Genomic DNA, 23,160 nt, shown 5'->3' with positions numbered 1-23,160 from the left:
CATTGCTCAGGAACATTTGAGGGGTATCTCGATTTTACAGAGGGAAAAGAAGTAAAGGGAAAAAAGAAAAAAAGGCGGCAGTGTTTTCCTTTTTACGGGGGGGGGGGGGGGGGGGGGGGCGCGGGAAATCAACCCCAAACGCAAAAAACAACCCTCTTATTTCCAAGAGCAACCTAGCACCTTTAAGATGACCATTCTCCTAGTACCTGGACTAGGCATTTGTGCCAGGAACTCATTCTGCATAAGCACAAAACTGCCAAGTAAACTGATTGGAAATATTCACAATACAAAAAAAATAACTAACTAACTATTACATGGGAAATGTTATTCTAATACCCACACACATACACACAATTTCACATACACAAGATTAGCACTCAGGCCTTTGATCCAAGTGCTGTTGTCTTACTAGTATTAGTGTCACAAAAGGTCATACAAAACAGAATGACCTCAGGTCATGAAGCAGAAAAATATTTTTTTAAATAAATAGATTTTTTTAAAAGTTAAGAATGACCTGTAAAATGCAGTGTTCAAGCTCATTACAATAACTGAGCTTTAACAGCAGTGCTTCATACCAGTAACTACATGTTACAGGTAGGAATACAAGTCTCACAATAGCCATTTTAGAAGCAAGAGATTTCTTTTCATAGAAGGTAAGTTTGAATGAGGGAAGACAAAAACCAGAACAGTTTACAACCATGTTCAGTGTTGGCAACACATAGCTGGCCGTCAACAAGACAAACCACTTTTAAACTTGTCAGGCAAAGGCAGAAGAGGACTTACACTGAACTGGGTAGTTTTATTTAACCGAGTATAAACAACAGATTTTCTTTTGACTTATGACAGATATTCTTATGACTATAAACAGTCATACCTTTATCTTATTCACGTGGTACAACATTGTAGATATGCTAAAAAAGAACGTTACCCTCTGTAATCCAACAACAGTTCATAGGAGTTGTGCAGAAACAAACAAAAAGGAAATAAGATTTTGAATGATAGTACAAGGAAGTTGCACTTACTTTAGCTATTTTCACAAAATGGCTCAATATTTCTGCCCTTATTTTTAAGGTCTGTGCTGTTAATATTTCTCGTACAACCCAGAAACTGACCTATAAAGTAAACACATATAACTGAATTTATTTACAAAAAAATTACTTTATCAGATGAAATATTTGTATACTTTTATGATGCTCCAGGGAGGAAACAGGATAAGGAAAGAAGAGTTCTGACCCCATGAATTCTCATCTATATAGCTGCAATTACTGAAGAGCATTACCACTGGATGTAAGAAGCAGGCAGAGAGGTGAGGTAACACGAAGATAACTGAATGAGCAGGTGAAACATAGAAAAAGGAGGAAAAGAATTGCTAATGTTGTACCATGACAGATCAGCAAAAATTAGGAACCAATGGTCTCGAGGAATAACAAGAAAATTTAGACAATGCAAATGAGAACAGGAACTGCCATTTTAAAATTTTAGGTGTGTTTTTCAAAATGAAGATTATGTTTTAATTCACAGGAGTAGTTCTATTTAACTTCATACTCAAAGACAACTGTCAAACAGTACCTGCTCATCACAGTAATCTAATAATTTACCTGGTTAAACCTCCTAGTAAAGGCAACAATATTTGGAGCGAGGATATGTTTTTCTTTCTTATTCCATCCGCAGCTGGCTAGCTCCTAGAAAACACATTTAGAAATTTATTAAAAATTAGTAATGTTGAAAAACATTTAAAAGTGTAAAAAATGACAGAAGCACCTATCAGGTAACTACTAAAACCAACCCAAGGTACCAATTCGATGCCAACTAGTCTAACTGAACACCTCTGTGTTTTCCTGATATAATCTGTATATTCTCCTGATACCAGAAAAAATAGGCATCATTATGAATATTCAGATACAGAGGGACTGTATCAGCCATAACTGATGTCTCTGAAGTTTCATTCTACATTGATTATTTCAGGCCAGGGTTCTCTCATACAAGCAACTTGGCAGACACTGCAGTAAAGACTTTGCTAGTGTATAATCTTACCTGGTTCAAAACTGAAGCTAAACACATCCATGAAAGATATTTGAAGTAGTTCAAAGTGTACAAAATTCAGCTGTGCAACTAGAGGTGGGAACCTAGCTATTTTTCCTGAATGTCATCCTCATTATTACATTTAATAAAACACCCATGAATACACCACAGTTTGGCATATTCAATCCCTAATTTGTTTTTATTAAAATGTGAGATCTAAAGCATTTGAACAACACTATTATGCAATTTTAATATTACTGTTTACAGTAGTTACTAACTAATTAAAAAAAAAGCTGACATCTCTGTACGTGATACTCAAGACTTAATTTATCATTTGAAAAAGGCTGCACAATAACCATCTTAAGTCTGAAGGTCTTCTGGTGGATAGAAGGTTGGGGTTAGAACTCTGTTTTACTTTGATTTTTATTTTTTGGCCTGTTTTTTAAGCCATAAATGTTTAGCCCGACCTGACTGGAGTGTGGCATGTACTTAAGAATGCAGATTAGTACTTTGATGCTAATAAAGCAAAAAGTTGTCAGTAGGTTGCACAGTTCAGTCACAGTATATAAAACAAATTCTTGAATGCTCTTTCATTATGGTGACTACTTTGAAGTCAACCCAGTTAAAAATAATAAGAAAAATCACAACTTCTGTTGTATGCCCATAACCGCAAATAATCAATTTCAATGCACAATAAAATCCCAGCGCTCCATGGCAAAAAATAATCTTTTGCTGGAACTGCAAAATAAATAGTAGAAATTCCTGTGGGACGTATAAAGTAAACAGAAGAGCTAAAAAGCAGGTTAATGATTTTCTCCTTGAATAAACTGTATTAAATTATGCATCAAAAGAAATATGTAATTACAGTTACAAATTTGATTTAGCGAGAAGGAAAGTGTCCATTTTCCAATAGTTATTTCAGGCAGTTCCAAATATATTTAGACAGCTTGGCTCTTTTTAATTAGAGATTCAAGTTACCACATATCTATACAGTCTTTATATTCAGATCTGACAAGTGGTGTATACATACATACATACTGGAAATGAGTTCTCTGTAACACCAGTTCTAAATCACTCTTCTGTTTTTAGAACCACAAATTTCAATCAAAATGTTGTTCAACTTTCCAAATGTATGCTATTAACTTTAGACATCTTCACACAAAAAGGCAGAATCAGCCAAAGAGAATTTTGCCTCTGAAAAGCACTTTCTACAGTCTGATAAATGAAATACACTCTCAGGATACAGAGGTCTGCATGTTCTTCCGTGAGCACAAGAAAAGCATTTCCAGTTCCAAACATATTTTGTATCCCAATCTTCCAGCATTTAAGCCTTCTGCAGATAAAAATGCCAATTCACATCTGTCAAGACACAGATTCTCCACATGATTTGTGCACATCTGGTCTTAAGAGTCTGGAAATTACATGTTTATGTGGAAAAATCTCAGTCACTCTACTAGGGACAGCAAAATTTACATTTCTCAGAAAAGTGGAAGAGGTCGGCAATCTAAGGATTTTAAGCAGTTGCCAGAGGCCTAGTGAGCAACAATGGAAAATCCTGTGCCTGGTAAAATCGTTTGACTAGGTTTAAAATTGGGACAGAATAGGAAAGTTGATAAGAGTAAGTGATCCAATGTGCCTCTGACAAATTTTTCTTACACTGTTGAAATGTACTGTGTTCTGGAATTACACATCATCTTTTTGTACAGAAGGATGCAGGCAATTTCCTCAGTGCACAGAGTCACAAGAAACTTTCCAATCAAGCGTGCAAGAAAACCTTGAAATGTGTGGAGATTGCAATTTCCAGGACTTTGAAAAAAGCCTAAATAAAGTTATGCAGAAATAAGCATAATTATTTCTGCCAGAGAACAAAAAATTGTTAATCAGATGTCCTCTTACTGAACCCTTCGAAGTAACATGCAAATATGGTTTTTTAGTAATAGCTCAAGCAAAAAAAAAAAAGCCTCAGCAAATGCTAGGTTTAAAGGATGTTTGTGTGTTTGAGATAAGACCTAGCAACCGGAACTTTAAAATCTTAAGTTTTCCATCCATGCATAAGCTCATGTTAAAGGCTAAAACTTGAAGAAAAAGCAATGTAACACTCTACCTCCAAACCCAAAATTCAACAGGTAGCTCACCAAAGCAGCCAGCCCAGTGGCTGCTGATGAAGGCAACCTCCTCTGTGCAGAGCTCTGCCCCGAAGCTTAGCCACATGGCACCTAGCAAAGCATTTCAGCCGCTCCAGGCTTCCTTCTCGCCCCCCTTTCTAGCCCAGGAAACTGGAAGCGCTCCCTCTCACAGCCAGCTACATGTCCACCATCACTCCTGCATACAAAAGCTGATCCCACAGAGAAACTGCAACCACCTTGCACAAGCAAATACAAAAGAAGAAGTAGGGACCGAACTCTGCCTTCATCATACCCAGCAACATAATAAACCAAGTATCACACAACACCAGTTTTAGTCAGGATATTGGCCTTTACTTCTTCCACGCAGCACACAGACACCAAAGGGCAGCTCTGACAAGGTGCATCCCAGGGTACAAGGGTGGGCAGCTGCCTGGCAGCGCGAGAGCCAGCGACACCTGCATGCCGCTGCAGGGCCCAGGGCAGCCCTGCACAGGGCATCCACGCTTATGGACACGGGACAACGAACACACCAACTTCATTTAAACAGCTATGGGGCCTCACACAAATGCAGACAAATACAGACAACACATTAATACATGATCCGACCGGAAAATTTTAACCATCTTAGCCTAGTACCTTACCTAGTAACAAGAGTCAGGTAGATGACAAATACACAGGCTATACTTTGCTTTAAACCCTAGTCCTACAGCTAGCAGAATTTCAGGACAGGAGCAGTTGTTTTAATTGTTTGTTTGCAAAAAGTAATTATATTGGCAATTCCAGCAAGACTAAAGTTGGAAAATACAATTTCAAACTAATAACTTTGTGGCAACTACTACTTCTACGTAGACTTGTATTCTGACAGAAACTGAACATATGATGTTAGGTTTTTTTCTGGTCGTTTCTCACCAAGTTACATCTCTCTGCCAATCCCTCAGAGTAGTATTTCAGGAAATTTAATTTCTAAAAGACAAAATGAAGCAATGACAAAGGAAAAGAACAGCAAATGAATTTTGGGTTTGGAGGGGTTTTTTGTACAAAATTCTATGGCACATATTTCATAGCAATTAAAGCAAATGCAAAATTCATTTTAAATATGAACATCTAAGTTTTGTGGTTTATTTTGTATTAATTCATCTCCTCAGGGTATCACATTACCTCTGGTTTTGGCGAGACCTTCACTTTGGTCTAACTGATGTTTTTCTTCACAAAATTTTCTCATAAAAAAGCATCTATGTATCTATTTGCAAATACTGATATATTTGCATTAACAGATTTTTCTACAGGTACTGTTATTTTTTTATTGCATTGCTCATTTGCCATTTTTTTCTTTCAGTAAAAAACAGACTTCCTGACTGCCTGGAGAACACATGTAATTTCAGAAGCATGAAAGTGTTTTCACCTACAAAACTGTCTTGGTGTTCTTGAAAAAAATATAAATTAATCTGACAGGAAGGCCAAACAGCAGATAGATTAATTTTTCTTTCCTGTACTTTCTCAAAATAGAAGGCTTCTAATCTCTCTGAACCACTGTAACATATGATGAATTGTTTTGTTAGTGACCAGATTAGACGGATGAGCACCTTCCAAACTGGACTGCCCTTTCTGATGCCAAAAATTCAGTTCTGCTAACATTATAGGTGGGTTTTTTGTCCTTTATGTATTCATGATACTTCACCTAGGCACAGAATAAAGACAATAAAGCTTAATGGATCTAAGGGTATGTCGTTATATTAAAGAACATGAAGCTGGAAACATGCAATTCTTGTACCTTTTGCAGAAAAGAAGATTATTTTCTCAAAATACTATGTGATAACATATGACTTTTACGCAAGTTTAACATTCTGCTATCTACCGTCATTCATTTATAAAATTCTTGGTTCTGATTTTCAAATATCTATGTTAACTTTCATTGTTTTTTCTCAACGGGCCTCAAGTTTCTCTCTGTGCCTTTCTTAAAAGGTTAAAAAAATAAAGGACACTAATACATTAACTTTTAAGGGTTTGGGCTGATTTACTCCCTCAGAACTGGATCTTAGACATGAGAGTACAAATTAAAAAAATTTACCAAGCAGCTGATACAACCTAAAATACAGGCTACAACTAGAGGCAGAAGTCAAACTCTGAAATCAGGTGTGAGTTGAAAAAACAGGAGCAGAAGGCAGAGTAGAGAATTTTGACATTTGATAAATTTATCCTGAAGAAACACTCAACACAAAGCAGGACTGAAGATTTCCAGAAAAAGCATAGTCTTCTCTTTTGGCAATAGATGACAAATCAAAGTAAATCAGGCTGGGTTACAGATTCACAGTGCTAACAAGGAATACGCCTAGAAGAATATTAGTGCAGTGCAAGAAGTTGAGCATTTCTGAATGAAAAAACATTACTTAAATGGCTACATTTCCTCAGGCACTGAATTCCAGGAGGCAAGCAGATAGTTTAAGAAAACCTACCTCAGGCTGTATAGCTTTAAATACTGGCACATCCATCAATGTAATCTGGCTCTGCAATAATGATACAATTTAAAATAATGTAATACAAAGAGTTAACAATCATGTATTTACACCTGCCCTTCAGTAACTACAAACCACAGTCACATGTTCTCCATAGACCAGAAGTGACTGGCAGCGAACCCAGCCTGCCCTGTCCAGGCTAACACACCACAAGCAGGATTCTCCATCACCCCAAGTACCACATGTCACCATATGCTCCTACCGTTACCAGCTGTAACCAAGTGAAGCTTTTGAGGAAAAACCCACGTTTGGGAGTCTTTGTGTCAAGTCAATGAAGGACCCAAACAGTGATGGCAGGAAGAAGAATTTGCCTTTCACACAGAAAACAGCAAACATTTCACATGCACTGGGTTGAAAGGCAATAAAGCACTATGATGTGCTAATTAGTCATGATTGGAAGATGCTTTAAATACAGAGATTTTTAGTCTCTGATGAGCATGTCCTGATAAGACATTATAATGGTTTCAAAGCCAATGATTTTGAAGGAAAAAAAAAAAGCTTATAGAACATTTTTAGCATCTCAGTGATAAGATACTTGAATTGCTTCAAGTGATCAAATGACATTATGTATTTGGTAGTTATGTAAATTATGTCTAACCAATAAGTACTTCAATTATACGTTAGTGTATAAACCTAGAAAGCTTTTAACTTTGTAATTTACATGACTGAATGCATTAAAGAAAGCGTCAAAGAACACTTCTTTGGATCTTTCCCCAGAAAATCTTCTCTGTTGGCCACTTTGTTACACTAAACCCTAAACAGCAAAAACTTGCTAATCCCCTCTCAAAATGCTCATTTGACTCCACTAATTAAGAATAACTATCTATTTAAATGTAACTTTAATTAGGTTTCTACTATTTACTATGATTCCTCAGACATGAGCCTAGAAGTTAGAGGTCCATAAAATTTGACAGACCTGAAAAAAATTTTCTTCTGTAAGTTGCTGATTTACGCTATCTCTTGCTTTTATATTATGCTAAGTCAAAGATTTTGCCACAAAGCCCTAGATGACCACTCTTTGCAGCCAACAGTTTTGTGATTTATACTTCAGAAGAATGTTTGGATATTGCCAAACTCAGACTCACTAGGATCTCGTTCTGGTCCTAGAAAAACTAGTTACATACATGTTTGCAACTTCTTGTCTCCTACTAAGATGCACAAGAGAGGCTCCAAAAAGTTGACTATAAGCCATACTACGTGACATTAATAAAGTTTTCAGCAAGAATTAGTAATCATTTCAACAACACACAGGTTCAATCAATACCACCAAAATGGTGAAAACAAAATTCAGTAGTATTGACAAGCTGTTGGTCTTTTCATTATGTATGTTATTACGACCAGGGAATTTCTCCTCAGCTGCTGCTAATTTTTAAAAAGGAACACAACACACTAAAGTTGAAAGTGACCTTAACTTGGATCCAGTACTGAAAATGCGTTATTAAGGAACGCAAATAGTTTCTCGCTACAACCTTCTTTCCCGCTTTTAAAAAACTGATTTTTCTGAGAAACTGACATTTCAGCAGAAAAGATGAGAATTTGTGGTTTCAATTTAAAAAAGGAAAAAAAAGAAAGAATCACCAACTGTGGATAACACCTTTAAACCTATGCTAGCATCTTCTAAAACACTAAATGAACTTCAAATGGCTTTACACAGAAAAACAAATACACTGTGTTAGGTCAGTACCAAACGATTAAATCCCAAGACATGTTTACTTCATTAAAAGTTCTTATAATAAGAAATTTGTTTTCAAGAACACTGGAAGCTCATCTTAAAAGATTTTCTATTTTAATAAATAAGTTTTATGTATTTTTTAATATCCTGCAAGCCCTGAATATTATACAAGATTATAGGCAAAAATAACATTTCTACTTACAGCAAACTCCTCAGGAGTTACTTTCAACACATCAAATACAACTGCATCATAGCTTTTATTGGCATAATCTGAACTTCGCCCTTCCAGAGAATCTGAGCTGCTACTACCCTACAAAGAAAAAAACGGTAGGCTTACCTGCAGAATGATGAATTTCATGTCAAATTCAGAAAATAAATATATGCAAATATTAACAAATGACAAGAAAATGCATAAACTTCAAAAGCTTCAATGAATCATAAAATTCAGTTTAGCATCGTTCACGAATGTTTCCAACTGACTTTCTTCTCCCAAAGACTACAGCAACATACAATTTTAGCTCTGTGAAATTTCCAGCTTTAGAAAGCCATTTCTAAAACCAGACTAAAAAGTTGTCAGAGAAAAAAAGATGTGTTGGGATTTTGAAGATTCATATTAAATAGAAAATTTTAATTAAATATGCAAGGTAAAGAGTGGGTAGATCCAAATCATGTCGCTCTATCCATAACATTATAAAAAGAAAAAACTCACATGTCCTGAAATTTAACACAATGTTAGCTCCAGGGTACTTCAGAATAGTACTGTGTCTTGCCTTAAAAACTGGTGCCTTGCCTTACTTTTAAAGTTTCTGCCCTTGGGCTCAGATGCAGGCACTTGTGGCTCATTCTCCTTTCTTCAAGAATAATGTGATTTAATAATAGCAGCATTATTTTTCTATTTCTTATCTTAAAATTACATACTGAATAAAAATAGACGCACATAAAATCTTAAGCCCTTACTTCACTGAGGTTATTTGCTAGAAAAACACTGTTGTCACAACATGATGTTTTGGCATCTTAACTCACTGTGACATGTAATTCTCACTTAAAACTGACTTGGTAGCAAAGAACTGGAGGGAGATAAAACAGATGCCGATTCTTTCTTTCTTTCCATACAAAGTATCTGGGGGACTACTGATTAGGAAGCCTGGTATTTGTACCGGGCAAACCCAAGAAAAGAATAAAGGGGGATTAGTAGAAATACATGTAGTTATGCTATATCAGGAAAGTGACAAGTTTGTTTAGAAAGCGAAAGACTGTCTCAGTATCTACAGACGCATGGATAAAGAAACATGATTCATACAGTCTTGCCAGACTTCCAAAAGATTTCTGACGTGGGTCCTCATGCCAAAGACATTAAGGAAACTATGCAGCCCTAGCATAGCAACTATCCTTGCAATGATAAATAATAAATTATAAGACAGCTGTTACACTCACTGAGAATATGTGAATCAGCAGATAATTAAGCTTAGATAAGTGATGATTATCGTATATTCAACAACCTGGAAAGGCGGTGAACAACGAGGTGAAAATGTGATCTTCATTTTATTTAGTCAAAATGGCAAAACAAAAACCAAAACCCTGGCAAAAACTGAAAAGGGACTTCACAACACTTGGGAGGGTCTGGAAAAGGAAAAGAGAACATATATAATGGAGTGTGACCACACCCCTTTATAAATCCATGGTGCACCTGAACTTGGAATACATATGCAGTATTTACTATTAAGATGGAGACCAAAGAACTAGAAAAGTTTCAGAATGAGGCAACAAGGATGACCACAGGTATGGAATGGCTTCTTTACAAAGAAACACTGGCTATGCCAGAAATCTTCAACCTGGAAAAGAGGTAGTGGGTTGTGGGGAGGAAGTATAATAACCAACAAAGCAAGCAGAGGAAAGACAGGAATGGTCTCTCTTTGCCTCACCTAACACCAGGAGAAGGGGTATTTAGTTAAAATTAGAGACCAATTTCACATTAGTAAGAGGGTAAAGGTCTTTATACAGCATATAGTTAAGCTGAAAAACAGCTTGTTAAGGGATTCTGTATAAACTCAAAGTTTACACACATTCAAAACAGGGGCCTAGGTAAATTTACGGAACACAAATACATTGCAAGATAGCAAATCCCTGGGTTGCAAACAGCTGTGGGCCAGGACGGTACCGGTGGGATGTTTCCTGTGCTTGCACTGCTCTCGTGCCCCTCTTCAGGCATTTGCTGTTGGCCACATCAGAGACAGAATAACGGACTAGAAGAATCTTCAGTTTGACCCTGGAGACTTCTTATGCTCTGATCTATGACAGATATTTCTGTTCTGAGAAAACAGTGTGAGAAAAGTCCCCTTTTTTTTTTAATAAATATTTTGAAGAGGAATTTCAAAACTGTGTGTTTACATACTCAATTCAAAATGCCCCCCCTATCTTGAGAGAATGAAAAACTTTTTCTTAGTCTGAGGGCATTTATACTATGTTTGAGAAAATGACCTTCTGCAGGGCACAGCTGTATTATGTACTTTTGTTGTAAGATTTTTAAAAATCAGCTCACTACTGAAACAGCTGATTGTTTCATGAAAATGAGGATAACTGCTTTGGCAGGATCAAGTTGTGTGTGCAAAAGGCACCACTACAATGGAAAAACTTGCTTCACACAGCTCTTCGGCTGTTTTAAGAGATGAAGCAGAATTTTTCAAGCAGGGAAGAACTGCATCAAAATGTTACCTTTTAAAAAAGCAGAAAGTACCTCCAATCATACACTTAAAATGTGTGCTTTACTGGGCAAGCTTTACTGTAGCTGATTTATAATATTTCATCATAATATTACATGAAAGCAAAAAACCAGAAGAACTCAGTAGGGTAACTAATTCCCAAGCAGTCTTCAGTTGGCTGTCCTGGACAGGCAAAAACAGGCCGGTGGCTGTGCACAGCAGCTCAACACAGAACTAGGCAGTTTTTGGAAGCAGCACAACAAAGTTGCCTGGTCTCCAAAGGATACAAAGGGTTAAAATGAACAAAATCTTACAGAGCACTTTCTAACAAGTAGACTAGTAAATTCCAAAAAAAATCAGCTGGAGTATTTTCTGACTGGCTCCATTTCAATGGTACATTACATTACTTTTAACTCAATAATAATAAACAGCTGCTGTTAAGTTAGAGAGCAACAGGTCAAAAATGCTATTTAAAATTATTCTGAATGATTAATCATCATCATTATCAATAAAAAAATGATTGTGAACACTGAGAACCAATGGAGTGTTCTAAAATTACTCTGCTGTCAAATACTATGTCATTCGTAAGAAAAAGGACTGATATGACCAGTAGTAGAAAGGTGAATCAAGCCAAAATTTCCATTTTGATACAGAAGCTAACAAAACCCAAGGAACTGTACCTCTGGAGTGGCGGAGGTGACCATCACATTGGCCATGAAGTCATTCCTTTTATACATGCTCTCCCCGAGATGCAGGAAGTTTCAGCTCAGCCAGCACTGGTGAGACAACATGATGAAAACAGAATTCCTGCAAAGCAAATGTATTTATGCAAATAAATAAATAAAATTAAACAAAAAAATCCATCAACAATGCAAGAGATTTCAGTGTTCTTTCTCAGAGAAAAGAACTTCAGAAACAAGATCATCTTAGGATCTTTCAGGTACCAACTGTGGACAATTATAACCGAGTATTGCTAAATCCATGCCAAGTCTTTATCTCCACTTCCAATCAACTCAAGAAAAGTAGGAAAAAAAGTGTATTTGTCATTTATGATTAACTAGGTTTTATATTAAGTCCATGCTAGGCAGTATTCATCCAGAAACTGCAGGTTACTGTAATGTATTTTAAAATAAGAAATCCAGGTTATCAACTGACTGAAAAATGGTGCTTCTTCACTTTCCACTGCTCATCAATTAGTCTCATAACTGGTGATTGAAGTCCCACTGTATCTTTGTAATGTACAAAGTCCTACTTGCAGCTGCTTGGGCCTCCACTAATATCTATACATACAGGTGTGCCTGAAAAAGCACTTTATGTCAGGACCCAAAGAACAGAAGTTTTCCAGAGAAGAGAACCAGCCAACACCATCCTTCTTAGTTGGAAGGATGAATCTCAAGGATCTCAGCTAACCCAGCAACAGCACTGTCTGAAGTGACTTTTTCCAAACTGGATTAAGCAGACAGATGCGGTTCCAAATTGGCTTAGGACTTCACGTATGTAACATACCTTAAGCTTCCTCCAGAAACCAAAAGACTGGACTGCAAAAAAGTCTGAGTATGTGGTACTACAACGAAGCTGCCTCTACCCACCTGGATCAAATAATTCATTCCAGAATTACTAAGTGTTAATGAAAATAATAGAACCACCCAAACAAAACCACCAAAAAAACTCCCCAACACTCCATACTGCAGTTCTGAATCAACAAAGCCATTGACCACAACAGTAATACTCTTATCTAAAAGAACTGTCAATCTTGAAATAAAGCACAAATAATTAAAAGCATATTCCTGAGTACTGAACAAAGGTAAGTATTTATAAATATTTATCTACCTAATATCAGGAAATCAGATTTCATCTTCTTAGATATATATTAATTATGATATGCTAAAGGATACACACAATATGGACATATGTGAATATATAATTCCACAGATCCAATTAAATTGTATCTCATTCAGAAAAAAGAAATACATATAAATAGGCACAACTAGAATAAGAATAACTGGCACGATTACAGACTTCATTCAGATAGCAAGGGTACTCATAGAATAATCACACACACATTTTTAAATAAAATCACTTACCCAATGACACTTCCAGGCACAAAAACATTCTTTGTGGTCAAATTTCTATATAAGGGCAAGTGAAGGGAATCTTAAGCAATTTTATTTTCAAATATACACAGCAAACAAAAATTTGACCATAAGGGTGGCTAAATCGGAAAAACGCTCAGAAGGCTTTTTCATGTTACCAATGGAAACGTCTGGTCTCTCCCTCATACTGGACCTCTGATTATTGCTGTGAAACTTAAAGAATTAATTAATTCTCTATATTTATCTCAAATGAAGTAAAATCCAGAACCAAAACTCCAATTCTACTCTCAAACACAGCAAAACCAGGCTTCACACTAATACTGTATACCGGGCATTTTAGGCATCCATACTAACCCCTAGCTTGCCAGGTGAAAGCTGCCCTTTCATTAACGATCCAGTGTGCCAACTGGCACAATAACATAGCACCTGCCAAACTCCATCAGTTAAACGTTCAACATCACACATTACACTCTCATCTTGATCACTGAAAATCTTGTCAGCTAATACATTGTAACGATGTATTTGAAGTTTACGCTCACTGAATCACAATAATCTCAAATCTAAGACTACTCTTAAATCGTAAACAATCTTACAGGAATATATTAACAGACTGTTAGGACTACAATGAAATGGCTGATTAAGTACATGAGGGGACAGCTATGGTGTTTACCAGCCTTACTGAAGTTACAGTGTTCAACACGACCCGTTGCTAACATTCTTCATAGAGGAGGTCTTAGCAGAGGATCAGCCTCTCATTTTGTCAGGCAAGCGATGCTTTGTGAGATTCAGATCCGAGAACCCACATGGAACCTTACATGAAACCTTGTTAAAATGGGTTTGAAAAAAGCTAACACAGTCCAGACCTGCAGGACTGCGCAGAAGAAACTGCTGAGTCCAAACATCTGCCTCATCAAAAGAAAGAACTCTTCTTCCCAAATTAAATAATCAGTGTTATTCCCACGTGGTGAAAACTAAACTACCTGAATGTTTCTATTTATTAAACCTAAACTAACTGCTAGGAACAGGTTAAGGTACAGACACCACGCAGCCCTGTTTCACTGTGTGAAGAACTGGCAGTGTTGCAGAAAGTTTACAGACGCTTCAAGCATGCTGCTAGCAGACAGCTAGTAAAAATTTTTCAGATACAGCATGCACATACATACATTAAGCACAGAACCATTCATATGTGTCTCTGCAAGTGTATAAGCGTGTGCACACACAGAAAACAAGAACTGCTTACAGAATTACCAAGTCAGCTCAAGCACTGATTCACTTTAAATCAAGAAAACAGCACGGTTGTTTCATCACTCCCTGCAGCACACACAGATGAACCCCACAGCAACCACCACCACCAGCAGCTCCAGCACATGTGCTCTTTCAGCAAAATCTGCAGTTACTGCCACATCTCCCTTTGCGTCCTCACCCCTTCCCACACCACTGATCACAAACAGGAAAATGCTGGAAAAGCAAGCAGCTGAGGAAAAAAAAACCCCACACCTCTTATTTTACTCCCTTAAGATCCCTGCAAGGCCTTACATGACAACTCTTACCATGACCCCATGGGCACACATGAAACTGCCCTTCAAAAAATGCCAGAATCTCCTTGTTAAAAAACAGTCAAGAAGCAATTTCCTTTATCTTGTGTCCTGATAAAATTAATTCATATTTTGAGCACTAACAGACTGCAAAGTACTTCCAGGTCTGGAGTTGCCCCTGTAAATAGTCCTTAGAGATACTGAAGTGGAAAGCAATTTTCATGATGTAATTTCTTTAAAATGTGGCATTTACATCAAGGCCACAAAAATGTTCTCGTCTCCTCCTTCCCCGCCTTTCTGACTAGGCTTTCCAGTGTGCGGGGGCTCAAAAATGTTCTGAAAAGGGAAAGAAAAATCCCATATGTGATCTTGTATCTCGTCCAAGCCTAGTTTTACTCCAAGTTTTAACATTCACTAAACCAAAAGGAGACAAAAGTGCATTAATATCTGAAACTAAAAGCACCAGTGTATCTCTGCCTTTCAACATTCAGTACATAGAAAAAGCTTGCAAGGTTAGATATTTCCATTCTAATTTTTTTTTTCCCTCAGAACATTTCAAATACAACACAAGCATTAAAAATGCACGGCCTTCGCCTATGTGCGTATGTTTCTCCAAGACTCATTCCTCCTATGAAAAAATACTCCACACACCTATTTGTCTTGCTGCCTTAAGGAAAGTCTCAGGGAGCAATTTAAGCCAAATCCATGGAAGAGTTTTTCTTCTTCTAGTATCACCCCATCATTTGAAGTATTTCCACATCTGCTATCACAGAAGGTATTACTCCACAAATTAACACTGGAGCTACTACAAAGCCTACTGTAACAAAAGGCTGTCAGACTACAGACATAAAGATATCAAAATCTAATATAAAAACTACTCCCCCATACTTGCAATATTTCACTCCAACAAGACTAAAAAGAAATTTCTGAAATTCTGAAAGTTATCAAAGGTCCAACATGTTGGCAATAAAAGGTAAGAAGTCACTAAAGTGACATGTGATTTCTTTTCATAGCTCTTGTTTTTTAAAAATTCTTTCAACTTGCTCAGGTTAATCAATAAGATGATGCATTACACAAACAGTGCTTAAAAAAAAACAAAGAAAAGACCTCATCAGTTTGTACAGAAGGTTCACAGGTACAGTAGATCTTATTCATAGATTGCCAGAAGCAAAGTGGATAAATCAGGATGCAAACATACATACCACCAGAGGTTGCCTGTTCTTCTCTGCCAACTTAAACCCATTTAGATTTGTAGTGCTCTCTGAAGCAAAAGTGGAGACAGTACAAGAACAACTAAACTGGAAAAAACAAAAACAAGAAACCAAAACACCACCATCAAAATAGAGCACAAAAGTAATCCCTATCACCATTCTTTTACCAGCGTTTTTGAAATTTTGTGACCTGTGGAAAAGAAGTAACATTCCCTGAAAGCATAAATGCAAATTTGACATTGCTGCTAGTAATATTACACGTATGTCAGTTAGACGTAGTTATTACTAGTTATCCAACTCACAAAAAGCCTCCTAAGCACTGATACCCCCTCTGGCCAAGGAAATCCCTGTGCCCTAATTTCTGAATGCGAGCAGAACAATCTGGGGAAGTTAGTAACTGTTCACACTGCTCCCAGCAGATATGAGAACAACCACGTGAGCAACCACTAATTGCTATTGTTCTAATAGATTTTCTTGTTGGAGGAAAAAATATTGAGCTAGACAGGCTTTTGATATGACGCGGTATGCCCATTCTGGGCTCCAAAAATTAACTGTCTTAGCTGATTTCAAACCCTATTTACTTACTACTTCCACTGGTTCATTATGATTTTCCAAATATCACTGACTCATGAGCTGACAGCTGCAGCATGCTTGTAAGAAAACATGCTTAAGTCTCCTATCAAAAGATAAGTGTACTTCAAACTTAAATTAGCTGCACAACTGGTTCAGTGAAGATAATTAAAGAGCACTAAGGCCCTGTCTGGGCACTGATAAACTTGGATGGAACCAACAAAATTAGCAGTTGGGTTTCTGGGGGTTTTTTTTGTAAATAAGGGTCCAGTTGGAAGCGACCTAGTTCCACTGCCTGACCACTTTCAGGGCTGACCAAAAATTAAAGCATGATGTTAAGGGCATTGTCCATATGCCCCTTAAACACTGACAGGCATGGGGCATCGACCAACTCTCCAGAAAGCCTGTTCTTGGGTTTGACCACCCTCTTGGTAAAGACACTTCTTAAGTGTCCAGCCTAAAACTCCCCTGATGCAGCTTTGAACCATTCCCAAGCATCCTGTCCCTGGATCCCAGGGAGAAGAGCTCAGCACCTCCCTTTCCACATCCTACTCAGGAACCTGCAGAGCTATGAGGTTGCCCCTCAGCCTTCCTTCTCTCCAGACTCAAAGTCCTCAGCTGCTCCTCAGAGGACATGCTTTCCAGAATATGGTATCAAACATCAGAATGGTTAGCTGTCATCAACTAAGATAAGGGAATGAAGACTACTGAAAGAATCCTGCTTTTTACCTCCAGCAAGATCAACAGTATACTATTCCACTTCACTGGCAAATACCACGACCTAAGGACATATTTACAATAGACCATACAGAGCTCCATATTAAATTCTGAATTGTTTTTCATCATTGCACTCATCTTCCTCTTTCTTCATTCTAAAACTGTTCCTCCAGATGTTCACCATAATGTTTCTTTCCTTGATGAACCTTGAACAAAGTCATATTCAGATGCTGTGGGCGTACAGTACAAATGAGAATATGTTAGCACAGTTAACGTATTGGAAAAGGAAAATGGGATTGCATTATGAAAACAGGATGAAACAATAATGTAGTTATACTTGAGTCCCTGTGCTTGCATTCAGCCACTGATGTGAAACTTGTATCATGATCTACATCACATCCAGCTTCAGCCCAGAGGCTTGTAAGAGGGGAGAAGCAGTCCCATCTTTTTGTGTTACTGCTAAATAAAGATAAAAAGGCAATTAGCATCAAGGTATGTAAAACCATGCACGGCTTGTTCTCTGTATCTAGATATTTACATACTTTTTCCCCCCTCGCTAGGTTTCTTTTGTTTAGTACCGTAATTTTAATGTTAAAAATAGAAAAAAAAGTGTATTTTCAAAATCAGAAGAGTCTGAGCAATTTACAGCTGTTTTGTTATTGCAGTGACAGAGCAAGCCAGTCTGGAAGGACTTCTAAAGGAGAATTTCTTTAAATCTTTCAAAGAAGCAGCTGCTGAGTGCTACATGGATACTTGCTAACCTAGAGAAAAATTAACACACAAACCCCAGAAGCACTGAGGAACACTGGTGTAAACAGTTTTGTTCCTGACAGCATCCCCTCTGAAAAGTTTAGTGAAGACATAATGTAGTGTTTGAATGTACTTTCCTGAGTGCCCCTGTCCAGTCAAGTATCACCTCTCAAACCCCATTTCTCATCCACTCACGTACAATTTCTGCAAAGTGGAGAGGAAAAGGACCACATCTACAGTAAAGGCAGAAATTATCCATGTGAACCACACCTCCATCAGAAAAAAGCAATCTTTTGTATGCCATTCCCACATGTCAGACTGGACAGTGTCTAGTCACAATGCTTTATATGAAAAAGCTCTTTTAATTTCAAAAGTCCTTTTGAAATAATTCAACATTAGACCTTGGTGGCCATTTTGTACAACACAAAAAATTCTAAAATATTCAAAAGCCTGCGTTTTAATAGTAATTGCCTACAGAAGTGTAGTAAGAAAAAAGCAATTAGGCTACACAAGATTAAAAAGCCATTACAATTATAGGACTAAAGATTCTCCTAAAAGAAAACTGCCTTGTGTATTTCCAGTAATGTATTTCATCATGCTTTAGGCAACAGTACCACCTATAGATAAAATATGCCATGAACAATTTAGTAGCTTCATGCATATTCTTCTCAGAGAAACTTCTTGCTATCGTTAATAATAATGAAAATGTAATGGAAATAGTATTTATAATTTAGTATATAAATCCCTGTATCAAGCTGTGACAAGATCCAATGACAATACACCTTTTGAAGGGAAAGAGCATTTCAAAGTTTAGTGCAGCAACTTACACCAGTCACTGTTACACTACCACCACAAATACAGAAGTTGAGCAGATCTAGCAGTGTCCCAGATTTAGGGCCACCAGACCTATCAGTCTTCAACAGACTGTGACAGGATTTTAACCAAAACAACTATAAACTTTATTAAGAGGCCATCGATTAACTATGTGTTAACCCCACTGATTTAACTGACCACAAACTGAAATCACTAAAGTAAATAAATATTCAATAACATGCATCACTACTGAGCAAACAGGCTGAAAAACTGATTCTTGCAGCACCTCCCAACAGCTGCCAACGAATCAAGTCTTAACTCATGAAAAAGCAGATTCAAAGTTGATTTCTTACTAAAATTGTCTCTACTTTCCCACTCCCGCCCCTCTACTGCATGTACACTCAAATGAGTTCTGCTGTAAGGAAAGAAGTGGCTACTGTGATGAATTTAAGAAACAACTTCAGAATCTGGGTCCCAAACTGTTTGGGGTTTATGAATACACAACTAATTTGAATTATACCTAATGGTAGGATAAAAACAACATCTGATGGTCAGGTCATGCTTTTATGATACATTCTACTTGACTAGCCACATGTGGAACTATACTGCCACAGAATCCTCTGTCATAGCCAGGCTGCCCTACAACAGTGCAAATCCTGGATTTTCAAAATAACTTTTCGTCATAGGGCAATCTGGACACAAAGAAATCCATGGCAATCACTACACTGAACAGGTAAGCTGACATTCAACAAGCTGAATAAAAATAAGGCCTTATCAAATTTCAGAATTATAGTGAACGGGAAGTCTAAGTCTTAATAGTTTAAGAGCTGTATGCACAACATCGTAACAAAAAGGCTCTTCATAATGCTCTTAAAACTTGAATAAATAAAATTTATACTTTTTTAATAAATAAAATTAAACTTTTAATAAATAAAAAATTATTTCAAAATTATTTAATATCTCGTAGGATCCTTAGCTACTAAAACCATGGCAGAGCAGTAGGCTGCAAATGCAGGTTTGAATGTGTGATGCTATTTTTATCCTGATGATGTCCCACACCTTTACTACATCCACTGAAGAACTGACAGAAATGCTGCTCAACCGAAGCGGTAACCTGTAGACAAACATTGCATTCTGATTTAAATTTCTTTGCAAAACTAGCTGAAGTTTTGTATTTAGGACCAGTTCAAGATCAGAAAGACAACCTGCCTGTCACACATAACGTCATTAACATATTTTGAAACAGCATCTACGCAATATATTACAAAGAGGAACTAGTATAGACTAGCATTTGCAATATTTGCCACGAAAGCATAACAACCTTTGCGGCTTCCGAGGGTTCTAGTAACAATAAGCTGGTTTTGCAATCAAATGTTAGAAGTCAGCAGAAGTATCTCACATGTTCTACTATAAATGGGGAAGAAAAAAAAAGCTGCCTTTGTTAAAATGAAGAATAATGACTATAAGCTACTCCAAAAAAGAAATATAGTATCCTTTGCTGCCACTTGGAATCTCTCATTCTGCGTCAACCATAACACCCTGTGGATTCTCCTCTCCAAATCTTACCTAATCAAGTTTTAAAACACTTCAAAGTTTCCAACGTTCCACTAGGTGGCACTGACTCTTAACTTATCCCAGGCCCGTTTCCAAAATGCCTTAAAATATTCTGGTTTAATATGTAATCCTAACAATAGGTACTATCTTTAATTGATTAAGAAATGAAAATGGAAAAAAGTACTTTCTAGGTTTTAGGGTGGGTTTTTTTACACAATAGAGTACTCTAAGAACCTCTGTTACAGCATCCCTTAGAAAAATAACAGAAATAAATACAGAGAAAATTACACAACTTTGGTTATTGTGAATTCATTCAAAAGACAGTACTAGATTGCGCTGTGCTCCTAAGCCCTGAAGAACAGGATTTACTCAGGGCTAGACAATAATTTATCCCTCGCAGTTTCCATCATTCCAAACTTAGTATTAATACTGCCAAATCATTTTGGCTGTAAAAGCAAATATTCTGGAAGAGATGTGCAAAGTGTAGGAGGCAATAATTACCATTACTACCTTGCCTGTGATTTAACTTATACTCCAATGGTCAAGATGTTCACGTAGGACTGTGACAAATACTCCTTCTTTAGCATGAAGAGTTATTTACAACTACTGCCACGTTCCTTCACTGCTTCACCTGCAGACAGTTTAGAAAACCCACTGTCTCTCTCAGACTCTGTAATACCCACAACCATAGTTAACTATCTTTCCACTGAATCACTGATGCTGGAAGGGCCCTCTTGAGATTACACAGTCCAACACCTCTGCTCAAGCAGGGCAGGTTGCCCAGGACCATGTCCAATTGGGTTTTTTATCTCCATGGATGATGGAGATAATCTCTGCTCAACATGTTCCAGTGCTTGATCATTCCACAGTAAACAAAGTGTTTTCTTGCGTTTTGGTGGAATTCCATGTGTTTTCCATGTACTTTATTCTAATTTGTGCCACTGCCTCTTCCATTCACTGGGTGCCACTGAAAACTCTGGCTCCCTATCCTTTACACCCTCTCATTGGGTATTTCTACACACTGGTGACATCTCCCTGAGCCTTCTCTTCCACAGGCTACACAGCCTCAGATCTCTCAGCTTTTCCTCATACAAAAGATGGTCCAGTCCCTTAATCATTTCTGTGGCTCTTTGCTGGACACACCCCAATAAGTCTGTAACCTTCCTGAAATAGGGAGCCCAGAACTGGACACAGCACTCGAGATACGGCCTTACCAGTATTGAGTAAAGAAGATGGATCACATCCTACAACCTGCTAGCCATGCTCTTCCTGGTGCAGTCCAGTATGCTTTTCCACAGTATCACAGCAGCCAAGAAATAACCAGTAAGGAGGGGAAAAAAAGGCAAGACAAAGTGAAGAGTGCCTTAATTGAAGACAAATGGATGAAACAAGTTCCCCTTCCCTCCCCTTCCCATTTTTTCATTGAACTAGTGCTGAGCACTATGGTGGCAGAGGCTGACTTACAATAGTCCTAGGAGCCTTCATCACTGAACAAGAAACAAGAGTCTTTCTGTGACTCACAGTACATCAACAAAGAAAATAATTGATACAGTGTTATCAGGAAATGGGTCAGTAGCATAAAACAAGAATTAGATAGGCTTACAGACTGCAAGAAAACTAAGAGAACAGAAGAGGACTACATGTGACACCAGCACTTCTGAGTTCTGAAAAAAATACTCCAGCTTCATTTCTTAGAAATAACAGGGAGCAGTGAATCAAGAAACTGAAGCAAAAGTTCTGATGACTACTCATTTAAGCAAACACAATAATGGTTGCTATCCAGAACCAACCTGTTCTTCAGGTCTGAATCCCTTAGGTTGTTAACTAGAAAATTGCTGGGTGATGGACTTTCCGAGCGCTTGATGAGGCCTATTCTGAATATCCTTGACAAATGGCACCACAGTTCAATTAGAGCAACACTCACTCTCTTTGGCAGGCTAGAGTGAGTGAGCAGAATCGGTACGCTTGCTGCACAGGAAAGATTAGATGACTTGGACAATTTAACTATTAGAAGGCCCAATGTAAACCTAAATAAAGATCACAATTTATGTAGAAATTGAGACAGAGATGTTTATTATTTTGAGAGTATTTAAGTACAATAAAGACTTTACACAGTGTAAATGTCTACTTACTTCAATTAGCATGTTCCAGATGCCAACTGCAAATCCAAGGCTCCTGTATCAGAGAATTTAGGAAAAACACATGCATACAGGAGCTGTTCAGAGATCGTTACTGGTTACAGGGCTTGCAGTCACTGCAAGAGTGGGTTGTGCTTCCAAAAAGGTGTAAGAGATAGAGTCCGTACCAAAGAAAACCAAAAGCTGACACACTAAAGTCTAGCAAACAAAGGATGGATGATGGTGTTCCTTGTCTGCAAGTTTATAGGAATGAGTTCAATGTTCCTGTATTCATCTTTAAATCCTAGGAAGGAATCACCTACTGAAGAGACAGAGATGACAGAATGAGGAGGAAAAAACAGAACGACACAACAGAAACTGCAAAGCATTTACCCAAGTAGGTATGTGACAACAGTACTTGCACTGTCTTATGCATGAGAGGATCTGAAGTCAGGAAAACCAACCAGAGATATGTACAGATGGGGATTAAGAAACACACATGAAGGGAAAGAATTTATATAGAAAACTCCAGGTTTGTAGAAACCTGCCAAAACCAGATGCTGAAGGACAGAAAAATAAGCAAGAAAATTACTTATGTGAGAATATGACCATGTAAAAAGAGCAGAGAAAGTGACAGCATACCAATGAAGCAAAAAGATTGATCCATTTGCCTCTGTTATAGAACAAGAAGTTGCCTAATAACGGGATGGCCAGAAAGTAAGAAAAGAAAATCAGCCTCAGCAGAAAAGAGTCAGGGAGGTTGGGTGG

The 23,160-nt window shown here is 37.5% G+C and overlaps 1 protein-coding gene across 12 annotated transcripts in view; it reads right to left on the bottom strand.

The window, feature by feature from the left end:
• RALGPS1 (Ral GEF with PH domain and SH3 binding motif 1) overlaps nt 1–23,160 on the bottom strand; it is a 120,123-nt gene that overhangs the window by 87,882 nt on the left and 9,081 nt on the right. For 3 of the 12 annotated variants that reach the window (XM_037400457.1, XM_037400445.1, XM_037400455.1), the window contains exons 3-8: nt 15,863–15,958; nt 11,713–11,839; nt 8,536–8,643; nt 6,602–6,652; nt 1,599–1,682; nt 1,023–1,112 (exon numbers count right to left, since the gene is read on the bottom strand). In XM_037400457.1, the coding sequence (XP_037256354.1) occupies nt 1,023–1,112; nt 1,599–1,682; nt 6,602–6,652; nt 8,536–8,643; nt 11,713–11,769 (390 nt within the window). In that variant the 5' untranslated portion in view covers nt 11,770–11,839; nt 15,863–15,958. Of the gene's footprint in view, nt 1–1,022; nt 1,113–1,598; nt 1,683–6,601; nt 6,653–8,535; nt 8,644–9,832; nt 9,954–10,491; nt 10,623–11,712; nt 11,840–12,538; nt 12,622–13,116; nt 13,162–15,862; nt 15,959–21,489; nt 21,563–22,407; nt 22,451–23,160 lie in introns of all 12 variants that reach the window. The other 9 variants (XM_037400453.1, XM_037400452.1, XM_037400454.1 and 6 more) reach the window with 9 other exon arrangements.

Source organism: Falco rusticolus, chromosome 9, assembly GCF_015220075.1.
Source record: "Falco rusticolus isolate bFalRus1 chromosome 9, bFalRus1.pri, whole genome shotgun sequence".
Taxonomy (NCBI): Eukaryota; Metazoa; Chordata; class Aves; order Falconiformes; family Falconidae; genus Falco; species Falco rusticolus.
This window is presented reverse-complemented; position numbering and strand designations above follow the sequence as displayed.